This window comes from Stomoxys calcitrans, chromosome 3, assembly GCF_963082655.1.
Source record: "Stomoxys calcitrans chromosome 3, idStoCalc2.1, whole genome shotgun sequence".
Classification (NCBI taxonomy): domain Eukaryota; kingdom Metazoa; phylum Arthropoda; class Insecta; order Diptera; family Muscidae; genus Stomoxys; species Stomoxys calcitrans.
This window is the reverse complement of record NC_081554.1, coordinates 9,090,500-9,106,308: the sequence shown is the minus strand read 5'-3', so window position 1 is coordinate 9,106,308 and position 15,809 is coordinate 9,090,500. Positions and strand designations below refer to the sequence as shown.

General features: G+C 40.8%; 1 protein-coding gene across 1 annotated transcript in view; it reads left to right on the top strand.

The window, feature by feature from the left end:
* Positions 1-13,022: 13,022 nt before the first annotated feature.
* Positions 13,023-15,809, top strand: part of LOC106092298 (uncharacterized) — a 19,023-nt gene continuing 16,236 nt past the window's right edge. The window contains exon 1 of the mRNA XM_059365926.1: positions 13,023-15,713. Within this exon, the coding sequence (XP_059221909.1) occupies positions 13,438-15,713 (2,276 nt within the window). The 5' untranslated portion in view covers positions 13,023-13,437. The remainder of the gene's footprint in view (positions 15,714-15,809) is intronic.

The window sequence follows — 15,809 nt, the reverse complement described above, 5'->3', positions numbered from 1 at the left end:
AATTTTAGTTATAGATATGAATTTTATGTGCACATACAAAGTTGTATGGAAGGATGGTAGTTTTAGTTGCATGTTTTACTAATACAAACACAAAATAGCATAACTAACATTATTTGGAATAGTTATGGAATGGTAAAAGGGTATATGCTTATAGAAAATATGTAAAAAATTCAAATTTGCCCATCAGCGGGACATTTAGCTGTTATCAGTGAAATGGTGTCTGATACAAGTTTGAGCTCAATGATATCTACAAACTTTTTCACTTACGTTTTCTTTGATTTAATGAATGAAGAATTTTCGTTTTTATCATATGGCCCTTAAATCATTAAATTTTTTTAAAAACTTTCAATTTTGTCCCCCACTGTTGCCAAAGAGGTCTGTTTTTTGTTATAATTCATATCTCATGTTGAATGGTCGTTCTCGTGTTAGGATTCCCTAAAACTCTATTTTGGTGTTGGTGTCGCTGATACTACAACCGTTAAGGATGTCGATGGTGTTACTTTGACTGCACGTGTCAAAGTTTTGCTTGGTCATTTTTGCCTTGCCGACTTGAAAACAGAATAATAAATTTTCATTAAAAAAGGAATTTTTGTAAGGAAAAGCTCAAGTCAGGCAAAACTGACTTTTTAATACCCTTCACCATACTGGATATTCATGCTAAGTCGTCGAAATGTAAGTCTGCTTAAATATTAATGAAGAAGTTAAACCAAAATCCCGACATGTTGTGGGAGTCATAAAGGAAATCGCAGAGAAAAATATTGTGAAGATTGGTTGATAAATACGCTTGAAAAGTCCCCAAAAGTGAAAATCGGGAGATATATATCTTCTTTTATATAGAACAAGTAAAAATGCGTTAAGTTCGGCCAGGCCGAACTTTGGATACCCACCACCTCGGGTATATATTGTGTTGCCCAAAAAGTAATTGCGGATTTTTCATTTAGTCGGCGTTGACAATTTTTTTCACAGCTTGTGACTCTGTAATTGCATTCTTTCTCCTGCCAGTTATAAGCTGTTACTTTTAGCTTGCTTTAGAAAAGTGTAAAAAAAATATATTTGATTAAAGTTCATTCTAAGCTTTATTAAAAATGCATTTACTTTCTTTTAAAAAATCCGCAATAACTTTTTGGGCAACCCAATAAAAGTAACAGCTGATAACTGACAGAAGAAAGAATGCAAAGAATGCAGAGTCACAAGCTGTGAAAAAATTTGTCAACGCCGACTATATGAAAAATACGCAACTACTTTTTGGGCATCCCAATATGTAAACCACATTTCATCAAAATTCGGCGAAAATTTCATACCTTATGTCCCATAGCAGTTATATCGAAATATGTTCCGATTTGCACCAAGTACTAATAAGTACAGTAGCTATATCTTAAAATTTACCGATCTAAACCATATACGACACGGATGTCGAAAAACCTAACATAAGTCACTGTGTCAAATTTCAGTGGATCGGATTATAAATGCGCATTTTATGGGACCAAGACTTAAAATCGAGATATCGCTCTACATGGCAGCTATATCCAAATCTGGACCGATTTTGGTCAAGTTGCAGAAAAATGTCGAAGAGCCTAATACAACTCACTGTCTCAAATTTCATCGACATCGGACAGTAAATGCGCCTTTTATGGGCCCAAAACCTTAAATAGAGAAATCGGTCTATATGGCAGCTATATCCAAACCTGAACTGATTAGGGCCAAATTAAAGAAAGATGTCAAAGGGCCTAAGACAACTCACTGTCCCAAATTTCAGCAAAATCGGACAATTAGAGCGTCTTTTATGGGCCTAAAACCTTTGATCGAGAAATCGGTCTATATGGCAGCTATATCCAAATCTGAACCAATCAAGGCCAAATTAAAGAAATATCTCGAAGGGCCTAAGACAACTCACTGTCCCAAATTTCAGCAAAATCGGATAAAAAATGTGACCTTTATGGGCCTAAGACCCTAAATCGGAGGATCGGTTTATATGGCAGCTATATCTAAATCTGAACCGATCAAGGCCAAATTAAAGAAAGATGTCGAAGGGCCTAAGACATCTCACCGTCCCAAATTTCAGACAAAATCGGATAATAAATGTGGCTTTTATGGGCCTAAGACCTTAAATCGGAGGATTTGTCTATATGGCACCTATATCCAAATCTGAGCCGATCAGAACCAAATTAAAGAAATATGTCTAAGGGCCTAAGACAACTCACTGTCCCAAATTTCAGCAAAATCGGACAATTAGAGCGTCTTTTATGGGCCTAAAACCTTTGATCGAGAAATCGGTCTATATGGCAGCTATATCCAAATCTGAACCAATCAAGGCCAAATTAAAGAAATATCTCGAAGGGCCTAAGACAACTCACTGTCCCAAATTTCAGCAAAATCGGATAAAAAATGTGACCTTTATGGGCCTAAGACCCTAAATCGGAGGATCGGTTTATATGGCAGCTATATCTAAATCTGAACCGATCAAGGCCAAATTAAAGAAAGATGTCGAAGGGCCTAAGACATCTCACCGTCCCAAATTTCAGACAAAATCGGATAATAAATGTGGCTTTTATGGGCCTAAGACCTTAAATCGGAGGATTTGTCTATATGGCACCTATATCCAAATCTGAGCCGATCAGAACCAAATTAAAGAAATATGTCTAAGGGCCTAAGACAACTCACTGTCCCAAATTTCAGCAAAATCGGACAATAAATGTGACCTTTATGGGCCTAAGACCTTAAATCGGAGGATCGGTCTATATGGCAGCTATATCTAAATCTGGACCGATCTAAGTCAAATTGAGAAAGGATGTCGAAGGGCCTAACGCAATTCACTGTCCCAAATTTCAGCAAAATCGGATAATAAATGTGGCTTTTATGGGCCTAAGACCTTAAATCGGAGGATCGGTCTATATGGGGATCGGTCCACCGATCAGCCCATCTTCGAACTTAACCTGCTTATGTACAAAAACAGAATCTGTGCAAAGTTTCAGCTCTATATATTTTTTTTATACCCTCCACCATAGGATGGGGGTATACTAATTTCGTCATTCTGTTTGTAACTACTCGAAATATTCGTCTGAGACCCCATATTCTTGATTGTCGTGAAGTTTTAGGTCGATCTAGCCATGTCCGTCTGTCCGTCCGTCTGTCTGCCGAAAGCACACTAACTTTGGAAGGAGTAAAGCTAGCCGCTTGAAATTTTGCACACATACTTTTTATTAGTGTAGGTCGGTTGTGATTGTAAATTGGCCATATCGGTCAATGTTTTGATATAGCCGCCGTATAAACCGATCTTGGGTCTTGACTTCTTGAGTCTCTAGAAATTTTGAAAGATGTGTTTTGCTATGACTTTCAACAAGTGTGCCAAGTATGGTTTGAATCGGTCCATAACCTGATATAGCTGCCATAGAAACCGATCTTGGGTCTTGACTTCTTGAGCCTCTAGAAGGCGCAATTCTTATCCGATTGGAATGAAATTTTGCACGACGTGTTTCGCTATGACTTTCAACAAATGTGCCAAGTATGGTACAAATCGGTCAATAACCTGATATAGCTGCTATATAAACCGATCTTGAATCTTGACTTCCGGATACACAAGAGGGCTTCGATTTGAATGAATGAAACTGTGCCAGGTATGGTTCATATCGGTCCATAATCTGATATAGCTGTCTAGTCCATAATCTGATATGGCTTCTAGAGGGCGCAATTCTTATCCGATTTGGCTGAAATTTAGCATGACGTATTTTATTATGACGAGGCCACCGTAGCGCCGAGGTTAGCATTTCCGCCTATAAAGCTGAACGCTTGGGTTCGAATACTGGCGAGACCAGCAGAAAAAAATTTCAGCGGTGGTTTTCCCCTCCTAATGCTGGCAACATTTGTGAGGAACTTTGCCATGTTAAACTTCTCTCCAAAGAGGTGTCGCCCAGCGGCACGCCGTTCGGGCTCGGCTATAAAAAGGAGGCCTCTTATCATTTAGCTTAAACTTGTATCGGACTGCACTCATTGATATGTGAGAAGTTTGCCCCTGTTCCTAAGTGGAATGTTCATGAGCAAAATTTTGCAATAATTTATGACTTTCAACAACTGTGCCAAATAGGATTCAAATCGTTTCGTAACCTGATATAGCTGCCATATAAACCGATCTGGGATCTTGACTTCTTGAGCCTCTAGAGGGCGCAATTATTATCCGGTTTGCCTGAAATTTTGTACGACGGATCCTCTCATGACCGTCAATATACATGTTTATTATGGTATGAATCGGTCTATATCCGATCTCTCTGTTTTACTTCTTGAGCCCCCAAACGACGCAATTCTTATTCGAATTGGCAGACATTTGACACAGGTCTCCAAAATATAATTTAAATGTGGTCCGAACCGGACCATATCTTGATATCGCTCTAATAGCAGAGCTAATCTTTTCTTTTATCCTATTTTTGTCTAAGAAGAGAGGCCGGGAAAAGAATTCGAGAAATGCGATCCATGCTGGAGGGTATATAAGATTCGGCCCGGCGCAACTTAGCACGCTTTTACATGTTAAAGACTGTAGCGTGATTTCAACAGACAGACGGACGGACATGTCTAGATCGTCTTAGATTTTTACGCTGATCAAGAATATAAAGGGTCGGAAATGGATATTTCGATGTGTTGCAAACGGAATGATAAAATGAATATACCCCCATCCTTCGGTGGTGGGAATAAAAAAGTCCGCAAACTGTTAGTGATACTGGACATTTCCGCATATTGCAGGGTTTTGCGAGGTCTATTTTATAAAAAAAAATCAAAAAATCAAGCCGATCGGTCCACAAGTGACTGCTTGGGAAGCAGAACCAAATTTGACGTACTGGATGTGACCAATTTTCAAGCCCCATGGATCAGCCTCTGGACCCACTAGGGTTCTTAAATTTTGCTTTCGTTCTGAAAAACACCAAAAGTTCCAGAATTTTTTCCAAGATTTTTCGATTTTGCAACACTGTGCGACGTCCACAGTTCAATATTGCTGCTATAGGCCCATTAATGATGCACTTTGGACCGTATTATGACTAAAGCTGCATAATATATACAAACAAGTAGTCCAAGATGGTGGGTATCCAAAGTTCGGCTCTTCCGAACAACGTTCGCACTAGGCTAAAAAAAGGATGCCATATAAACCCATCTGGGATCGTGACTTCTTCAGCCTCCAGAGGGCGCAGTTCTCATCCTATTTGGAGGAAATTTTGTACAGCGGCTTTTGACCCCTACAAGGCGCAATTCCTATCGAATTCAATATGCTTTGTTTGCCTAACAAGAGGCCAATTTATATAACTTGGCTTTGGCGCTTTTATAACATATTGGTTAAATTTCTTTCGACTTCCTTTGCAAGAAATGGAATTTAATGCCAGTACCATGCTTTTGCTTCTTATGCAGGTTTTGCAACTGCTGCAACAATCAAATATTTTTTTGCAAATAACCAAAATGCTCCATCCTTTCCCTTGTATTACCGACCGACCACATGCCCAATATTGGTTATTATCGACTGACTTAGGAACTGTTATAGGCCCAATTTGAAATTGGCCAAAAAGTCATCGAAACAAAAAGATCACAGGGGGTCAGTAGAAAACATTAACACGTAAAATAGATATGGGGGAATGGGGTTAAGTATGGGCTAAGTTGCTTGCATTTTAAAGCCTGCGACTACAGCAAAGGCTTCAATGTTGATGACGATGATGTTGGTGATGGTGATGGTGATGGTGTCACTGTTGTTTGTGATGGTAATGATAACACTGGTGGTATGCCTAAGTTTGGTTAGTATGTGTGTGTGTGTGTGTGTTTGTGTGTGTGAGGCATCATGTGCCTGACTATTATCATAACCATATACAACCATCAGCATAAGCTATGCGACCATCACAACGACCGCTTCATAGCAGATATGGTGACCACAAAATCGAGTTATGCACTTCGTTAGACCCGGAACATGCCGCTAATAACTGCATAAATATTTTAAGCTGCCATTGCAAGTCCTTGCCGGCAAACTGCCACAATCCCCCACCCCCCCTCCCCAATGTTCAATAGGAGAATGCACAAAAAGGGTCTTTGAGGGAATATGGCCAGTTATAAAATTCAGCCTCAAATCTCCATACAAACGATGATTTGGAAAAAATACAGCTGAAAGCAAAAACAATACCCAGCAACCGCCAGGTTCCACCACTATGAGTAGGACATCATTTGCAGCGGTTGTTGTTGCTATTAGAGCACATTATGATTTTCATTTGAATTTCCTTGCCATACCATCCATGGCATATCCTTGCAATGGGGCACTAGCATATGCTGAGTACTGAGCACTGCATGGCGTCGGTGCAGTTCCCCCCACCCCACCCCTCAAAGTGTATGAAAGTTCTGCTCTTTAGCACAACAAGTCTGACATGCTGCCCGGCTCCTGGTGTGCCATGCACAACAAACTATCACACCAAAGAGTTTTAGATGGGAGAAAAAACAAATGCCCGTACAAAGTAAGGCATGAGAGCGAAAAAAGGCCAAATAAACATTAGATGAAGTGCCTCTTTTAGTGTTTCCCTTGGCCCCACTCCCTTCGCTACTGTCAACATTTCCGTCCTTGTGTTTTAGTGGTGACATTTATGATTTGGGACACTTGTGATGGGGCATTTTTTGTTTGTTGCTGCTTCTGCTGTAAGCAAAACATGAAAAACGTCAACTTTTACGAGAAGCAGTACAAGAAATCATGCCCATAAAACAAAAAAAAGGGTTGTTAAGTTTGTGCTGAAGATTCTTAATGGCAACAATTATATAACAATGTTTGGGAACAATTTTTTAAAGTTTTTTTTTTTAAAAAAATTTTCTTGGAAATTTTGTTTTCGAAAAAAAATTTCGTGGATAGTTAGTCTTTGGAAAAAATTTCGTGGAAATTTTGTCTTAGAATAAAATTCGTGAAAATTTTGTTGTTAGAGTTTTTTTTGGATTTGAAAAATCTAATCGATGAAGCAGCACCCCTTCTCAGACCATCGCTACATAGCTTCTGTAATAAGTTGACAAGCCAACTGACCAAAGTTCGGAAGATTAATCAGAAGAAGATTTGGGCAAGATAATTTAGATTGTCCAAGTATAGAAGACATTACCGACAATGTCAACAGGATTACAACTGCAATAGTGAAGTATTTCGATGAGTTTTGCCCTCTTCAGCCCAAGAAAATCCCTAAATGACCGGGGAGATTCGTAATATTTGGAAAGAGGTCCGCGGACTTTACAACAGAGCACGTCTTTAAAAGAGCGGAAGTTTCCTGGGATGTGTACTACACACGGCTTAAGGAATACAATAAAGTTACCAGAATCGCAAAACATGCCACCTGGAAGCTTTTCTGCGAACAGCTCGAAGCCTTAATGACGCCGCCAAGATAAAAAAAATTCTCTCAAAAACTCATGTCCAAACTGAAACGTTAGGATACTACACACAATGGGAGAAAATTAAAAAAAAAAATTGTAAACAAGTAAAAGCGGGCCGAATCTTAAATACCCTCCACCATGGATCGCATTTGTCGAGCTTTTGCCACGGTATCTATTTTTAGGCAAACAAAGGATAAAAGAAAAGAATTGCTATGTTATTGAAATAATATCAAGTTATGGTTCAATTCGGACTATAATTGAACTGAATATTGGAGACCATTGTGCAAAATTACAGCCAAATCGGATAAGAATTGTGCCCTCTAGCGGCTCAAGAAATGAAGATCCCAGATCGGTTTATATGGCAGCTGTATCAAAACGTGGACCGATATAGCCCATTTAGAATCCCAACCGACCTACACTAATAAGAAGTATTTGTGGAAATTTTCAAGCGGGTAGCTTTAGTCCATCGAAAGTTAGCGTGCTTTCGCCAGACAGACGGACGGACATTGCTAGTTCGACCTAAAATGTAATGACGATCAACAATATGTATATACTTAATGAGGTCTTCGACGAATATTTCGAGGAGTTACAAACAGAATGACGAAATTAGTATACCCCCATCCTATGGCGGAGGGTATAAAAATTTGCGAGAACGGATAGAGAGACAACTATTTGAAATTTGAAATGGTTAGAGCTGAGGTGCGAACGACGTCGTGTGCAACATTTCTCTACACAAAAACAAAACAAACAAGTAAAAAGGCGTTAAGTTCGGCCGGGCCGAACTTTGAATACCCACCACCTCGGGTATATATGTTAACCACCTTTCATCAAAATACGGTGAAAATTGCATACATATTTGGACCAAATATTAATAAGTACAAGTCATTGTTTAACTGTGTATACCAAAATATTGGTCTTTTAAGTAGCTATATCTAAAAATAAACCGATTTGAACCATATATACACCATTGATGTCGAAAAGCCTAACATAAGTCACTGTGTCAATTTTCATATGCCAGCTATATGCAAATTTTGACGGATCTAGACCAAATTTTAGAAACATGTGGAGGGGGTTAACTTAACTCTCTGTCCCAAATTTCGGCAATATTGGACAATAAATGCGGTCTATATGGCAGCTATATCCAAATCTGAACCGATCTGAATCAAATTGAAGAATAATGTCGAAGGGCCTAAGGCAACTCACTGTCCCAAATTTCGGCGACATCGAACAATAAATGCGCCTTTTACGGGCCCAAAACCTAAAACCGAGAGATCGGTCTATATGGCAGCTATATCCAAATCTTTACCGATCCGTGCCATATTGCATATGTATATCAAGGGGCTAAACATAATACACTGTCCTAAATTTCGGCTACATCGGACAATAAAAGCGCCTTTTATGGGCCCTAAACCTTAAATCGAGAGATCAGTCTATATGGCAGCTATATCCAAATCTGATCCAGCCCGAGGCAAATTGAAGAAAGATGTTGAAGGGTCTACGACAACTCACTGTCCCAAATCTCAGCAAAATCTGACAACAAATGCGGCTTTTATGGGACCAATACCCTAAATTGGAGGATCGGTCTATATGGCAGCTACATCCAAATCTGGACCGATCTGAGCCAAATTGACGAAGAATTTCGAAGGGACTGTCCCAAATTTCAGCAAAATTGGATAATAAATGTGGCTTTTATGGACCTAAAACCCTAAATCGAGAGATCGGTCTATATGGCAGCTATATCCAAATCCTAACCGATCAGGGCCAAATTGAAAAAGGATGTTGAGAGGCCTAAGACAACACACTGTCCCAAATTTCAGCAAAATCGGATAATAAATGTGGCTTTTATGGGCCTAATACCCTAAATCGAGAGATCGGTCTATATGGCAGCTATATCCTAATCTGAACCGATCAGGGCCAAATTAAAGTATGATGTCGAAGGGCCTAACACAACTCATATTCCCAAATTTCAGCAAAATCGGATAATAAATGTGGCTTTTATGGGCCTAAGACCCTAAATCGGAGGATCGGTCTATATGGGGGCTTTATCAAGATATAGTCCGATATAGCCCATCTTCGAACTTAACCTGCTTATGGACAGAAAAAGAATCTGTGCAAAATTTCAGCTCAATATATCTATTGTTGAAGACTGTATCGTGATTTCAACAGACAGACGGACAGACGAACGGACATATCTTGATCGTCTTAGATTTTTCATTTTCAGATATCGGGAGGCTTAAAATAACTAAATTTTTCTAATTTCAGCCATATCGGGTGATAAATAAATCTGTTATGGGCTTCAGACCCTTTATCGGGAGATCAGCCTATATGGCAGCAATATCTAAATATAGTCCGATCGGAACCATATTTGGGTCGGAAGTCGGAAAGCTTAAAACTGCTCACTGTTTCAAATTTCAGCGAGATCGGATAAAAAATAAAGCATTTATAGGCGTTTGACCCTTTATCGGCAGATCGGTCAATATAGAAGCTATATCCAAATAAGATCCGATTTGGCCCATTCAAGAACTTAACCAGCGTGCATCAAAATTACTTATCAGTGCCAAATTTCAGCTCAATATCGCAACTTTTGAAGGCTTTAGAGTGATTACAACAGACGGACGGACAGACATACGGACATCATTAAATCGTCTTAGAATTTTGCGACGATCCGAGATATATATACTTTTTAGGGCCGGAAATTGATATTTCGATGTGTTGCAAACGGAATGACTAAAAGATTATACCCCCTATCCTACGATGGTGGGTTTAAAAACACATTGATCTAGGCTGGGTAATCCAACAACAAAATGAAATGTTGCCTGATAGAAAATTTCATGAAAACACTGTCTTTAGGGAAAATGTCATCAAAATTTTGTCTTTAGAGCACATTTCATGAGAGCTTTGTATTTAGAGAAAACTTCACAGAACTTGTCTATTCAATGACATTTTCTGCAGTTCCCTTCAAAGAACCCTTTTTGGCAAAACCCATTGCCTAGTATGTGGTAAATATTGTGTTTGAATAGTTTTTCTTTCATTCTTTGCTGGTTTTTTGTTGCTTGGCCCAAATGACTCTTGAAGACAAGTTAGTAATTTAGACCGTTTTTGTTGGCATTGTCGCTCTTGGTGTTGTTATTGTTTTTATAGCATTTCTTGGCTTGAAGTATTCTACGGTTTTTATGATCTTTCGTTGGTTGGCCCTTGTCGTTGGATGGCTGTCTTGTTTTGCCTCAGTCCTTGGGTTTGTAGTGCATTCGTCAGTCAGTTGCTGCTGCTACTCACCTTGTTGTCGTTGTTGTTGTTGTTGTCGCAACAAATATTTACAATTTATTATTGCAGCAGTATTTAAATTTTAGAAAAATATGACAGTTGGCAAAAATGCTCGACTACGGCCATTACGAGTTATTATTGCTGCCCCCCTCCAAGTGCCAGAAGTGCAATTATTAAAGCACTAAGACACACTAATGAGAGACTAGGGCATTTCTTTCAATGATGGCAATAAAATGTGACAATGGAAATGCAATTTTCATATGATTTAAATATTTGAAAATTTTGTTTGTATGCTATGACATGTGGAAGAAATGTAATTTAAGAAGACTAGCTCAAAAGCTTTCAAGATAAAAAATTAAAATTTAAAAAAATTTTAAATAAGAGATGTCAATCTATTGGCTCAGATACGGACCTTTTATAACTTGGATGAACCTAAAACATGCCAAAGTTTAGCCCAATAGAGCAGAAATTGTGAAAAATTTGAAGCGGAAATAGATATCAAATTCGTTCTTTATTCCCAAATACGATTGATTGGAGCTCCATATTGCCATAGTCGAAAATTGAGTTCAGTTTAGGGGGTACTTTAGGGCGTACCCCAAACCACTTGGCTCCAAAATTGGATATCAAATTCGTTTTCTACTCTCAAATACCTTTCATTTGAGTCCCATATTGTCATAATGGGTCAATCAACCTATTTGACTTATTTTTGGAAGGAAAAGCACCACCCAGACTTGAACGCAAATTTTAATGTCATATTTGTAATCTACTCCCTAATACCATTCATTTGAGTTCCATATAGACATGGTCGGCTAGTATGCCGATTTAGTGGTATTTGGGGGTGGGGCGACCTTCCATTACTTGGATCTAATGTTTTATGACATATTTGTAATTTACTCTCGATTACTTTTCATTTGAGTCCCATATTGACATGAATTTCGAATATATCTGTTTAGAAGAGTTTTGGGTTTGAAGGGAGTGGGGCGCTGGGTGCTTGCACCCAAGTTTTAATACCATATTCGTTATCTGGTCTGCAATTCCCCTCATTTGATACCCTTATTGTGCCCACCGGTCCACTTTCGGATATGGGTGGCATTTTTGGGGTAAGGGGGAGGGTCCGCCACCATCCGATATCTACAAATTATATAGCCTGTGTTTCCTTTTAGACACAATTTATGAAAATTTTAAGGAAATGGGTTCAGCCAAGTAACAATGTGTTTTTGAGGGACCCCCTATACTTCGACCTGACTTTGAATGCCAGATTTGAAATCTCCTACCGAACACTTTTCATTTGAGCCCCATATTGAAATGATTGTCAAATATGTCTGTTTGGGGGAGTTTTGGGGTTGGGGCGGCCGATGGGCACTTAGACTCATATTTTAATACCATATTCATTTTCTTCTCTTCAATACCTTTCATTTGATACCTATATTGTCCCCATCGGTCCACTTTAGATTTTGGGTGGTGTTTTTGGCATAAGGGGGAGGGTCCGTCCCCTTATGCCAAACAGACAAGTAAAACCGTGCCAAGTTCGGCCGGGCCCAATCTCATATACCTTCCACCATGGATCGAATTTGTCGAGTTCTATGCGCGGTATCCCTTTTTAGGCAAACAAAGAATATTTAATAAGAACTGTTATGCTATTGGAGCTAAATCAAGTTATAGGCTTCGTCTCTAGGCCGAAAAACAAGCCTGTACCAAATTCGAAGACGGTCGCATGAAAACTGCGACCTGTAGTTTGTACACAAATTAACATGGACAGACAGACGGACAAAGGTAAATTTAATCAGAAAATGATTCTTAGTCGGTCGGTATACTTATTAATGGGTCTATCTATCTTCCTTCTGGGTTTTACAAACAAATGCACCAAGTTACAATACCCTGTACCACAGTTCTGATATAGGATATAAAAAGCAATTCTGTTACCCACCAACAAATATTTTGTAATTTTTTGCCCTCAACAAACTATGTACAAATTTCGTTATTGAGAATACATTTTCTTTGTTGGCTTGTCAAGCGAATGATTGCTGACAACCAATTTGTACTTTGGCTTGTTAATATTTTAATTTAAATTGTTGCAAGAAAATTGACAAATTTTGTAGTTGATTTTTTACAAAAGTTGTTGTTTTTAAAAATTATTTTTATCTCTGTGTGCTATCACAGTTAGTGACACACCAATGGATAGAAAATACTTGAACCTTCAATAAATCTGAAAGAAACAAAAAAGTTTAATTTTATTAAATGGAAAATCCCCAATGTTCCATCTCCATCATTCATCCCTGATCCCGATATGTTTTGCGCTTCTGTTAAAAAGCTTTATTATCAACTTTTAGCAACAATAATCCGGGTCCTTTAATTAACTTCAATTTTCGCTTTTTTTCTTTGTTTCTTTCCAGATTGGACAATTGAATGTGCCAGGGTTTTTCTGAATGCGTGTGTGTGGGCGTAACTAAAAACTAAAAAAAAACACAGATACACACATCCGAAGTGGATTAAAGTTGCCGAATGCCGAGTATAGGCAACAAGAAAAAATAAACACAACAACTATAACAACATATCAAAGAGATTTTCATATTCCCTTGACACAAAGCCCACGCAAAAACGAACCACAAAAATCAGGACAAAGCATCCACACAACATACAATGGCTTCCATGGCCAATGGGCAACAATAGCCAGGGCACGGTCATACTTACAGGCGGTCAAACGTATACACTGCACGTCCACATCATCTAGACACAACGCCACACAAATGTGGATTATGCACTTTACATGCCAGACTTGCCACAATAATAACTGGAATAGCCTGATATGCTGCCATGGCCCGGAACAAAACAATCGAAGCACTGCAATCGCAAACAATCGAGGCAGTCACCCAACCCTCGACTGGAACATTCCATCAGCACCTGCCCCCACAATATTTGTATCTGTATCAACGTCAGCACCAGCATCATCAGCATCAACAACACCATGTGCCATGCCCACTACGATATTGCCAGCACGAACCGGAACGCGTTCAAGAGCCCCCACCACCCGACGACTGTCCCCGTTTGGAGCACCCCGATCACTCCGAGTATTGTATACGAGACGATAATACAGCCCAGAGTATAACGCTCTCCTTTAAGGTGAGAAGAAAATCAAAAGCCCACTCGCCCAGCTCTGCCACCTTACCTCTGTACGACTCTCTCAAGCGCTTTCGCAGCATACCGCTCGTCCAGCTGCTATGGCTGCTGTGCTGCCTCAGCAATCTGGTACACCGCAGCATGGCCGAGTGCCCCAGCGTGTGTGAGTGCAAGTGGAAGAGTGGCAAGGAGTCCGTTTTGTGCCTTAATGCAAATCTAACACATATCCCAGCACCCTTGGATGCTGGTACCCAAGCTTTGGATCTGACCGGAAATGAACTGGCCTCAATACCCGACGACACATTTGCCGAGGTGAATCTGCTCAATCTGCAGAAAGTGTACTTGGCCAAGTGCCGGCTGCGTCTCATAGAGCGCTTTGCCTTTAGGGGACTCATCAACCTGGTGGAGCTGGACTTGAGCTACAATGCCCTGGCCCACATACCCTCCGATGCCCTGGAGAGTGTGACGGAGCTGAGGGAACTCAAACTGAATGGAAATCCTATTCTGGTGGTGGCCAATGATGCCTTTAAGCAGATGCAGCATTTGGTGCGTTTGGAACTCAGCGACTGCCGCCTCGAGATGGTGCAGGTGAAGGCCTTCTCTGGCCTGGAGTCCAGTTTGGAGTACTTGAAGCTGGATGGCAATAAATTGTCCGAGGTCCGATCGGGAACTATTACCTCCCTCAGCAATTTGCATGGCATCTCCTTGTCGCGCAACATGTGGAACTGCTCCTGCTCGCTGCGACCCTTGCGTGCCTGGATGCTAAGGGAGAACATACCATGCGGCATACCACCAGTTTGTCAAAATCCGCCACGCTTAACAGGCAAGTCCTGGGACAAAATCGATTTGGATGATTTTGCCTGTGTGCCGCAAATCATTGCCACTGACACCACAGCACATGGAGTGGAAGGCCGTAATGTTACCATGAGCTGCTTTGTGGAGGGAGTGCCGGAGCCATCGGTGCGTTGGATGGTCAAGAACCGGGTAATAGCAAATTTAACGGCAACAAATGGTGACCTGCCATTCACCAGCCCCAGGACGGCAGCTGCCACACAAGGACGCAAGACCTATGTGGTGAACATGCTACGCAATGCCTCCAACTTAACCATTCTGACTGCGGATATGCAGGATGCTGGCATTTATACATGTGCTGCGGAAAACAAGGCCGGCAAAGTGGAGGCATCCGTTACACTGGCCGTTTCCAGACGTCCCCCCGAGGCTCCTCTGGGCTTCAAAGTAATACTGCTGTGCATATTCATTGCGTTGCTCTTTGTGGCCGGCTCGTCCTTTGGGGCCATATGTTTTTGTTCGTTGCGTCGCAAAAGAAAAATGCGTTTGTGGAACACAGTGCCGCAGGGCCGAACGGAGAGCTATGAAAAAATCGAAATGACTTCGCGCATTGCCGGTGCCGGAGGTGCAAACAAGCCGGATTTGGGTGGCAAAACAGGCATGCAGGAGACTGGGGGCAAGAACGGTGGCAGCACCCAGGGCCAAATATTTCATGACAATGAAAATGGCTATCTCTGCTCGGCCACCACACCCCTTAATTGTGGCTCCGATGATGGCGGTGATACTGGTGGAGCCATTGTGAATCCCAGCGGCGGCAGTTCAAAGCGTAATGGCGATTATCGCAATGTGCCCACCCATTGTGATGACGATGATAGTGAACATATGCAACAAAGTTTGGGTTGTGGCGGCGGCAGCGGCGGTGGTGTTGGGGTTAACTCTGGTGGTGGCGGCGGTCATTCGTATCAGCGCAGCTTGCTGCTGGCATCAACGGCACACAACAATGGCACGTTAGCGACAACCACCAGCACCTCATTAACGACGCCACGTTGGAAAACGAGCTCCGCTTTTCAATCAGCAGTTGGTCCAGAATGCCATGTCTCTCATTTGGACTCACCGCAGACAGCACTCAAGGCGAGCTCAAAGGAAGATGCAGATTTGCATATACCACGACTCATAGACATTGGGTAAGTAGTGGGGGAAAGAGGGAGATTTATTGGCCACGGAGTGTTACACATACATCAAGCGATACATATTTCCTTGCACTTAAGGCCATCATTTAA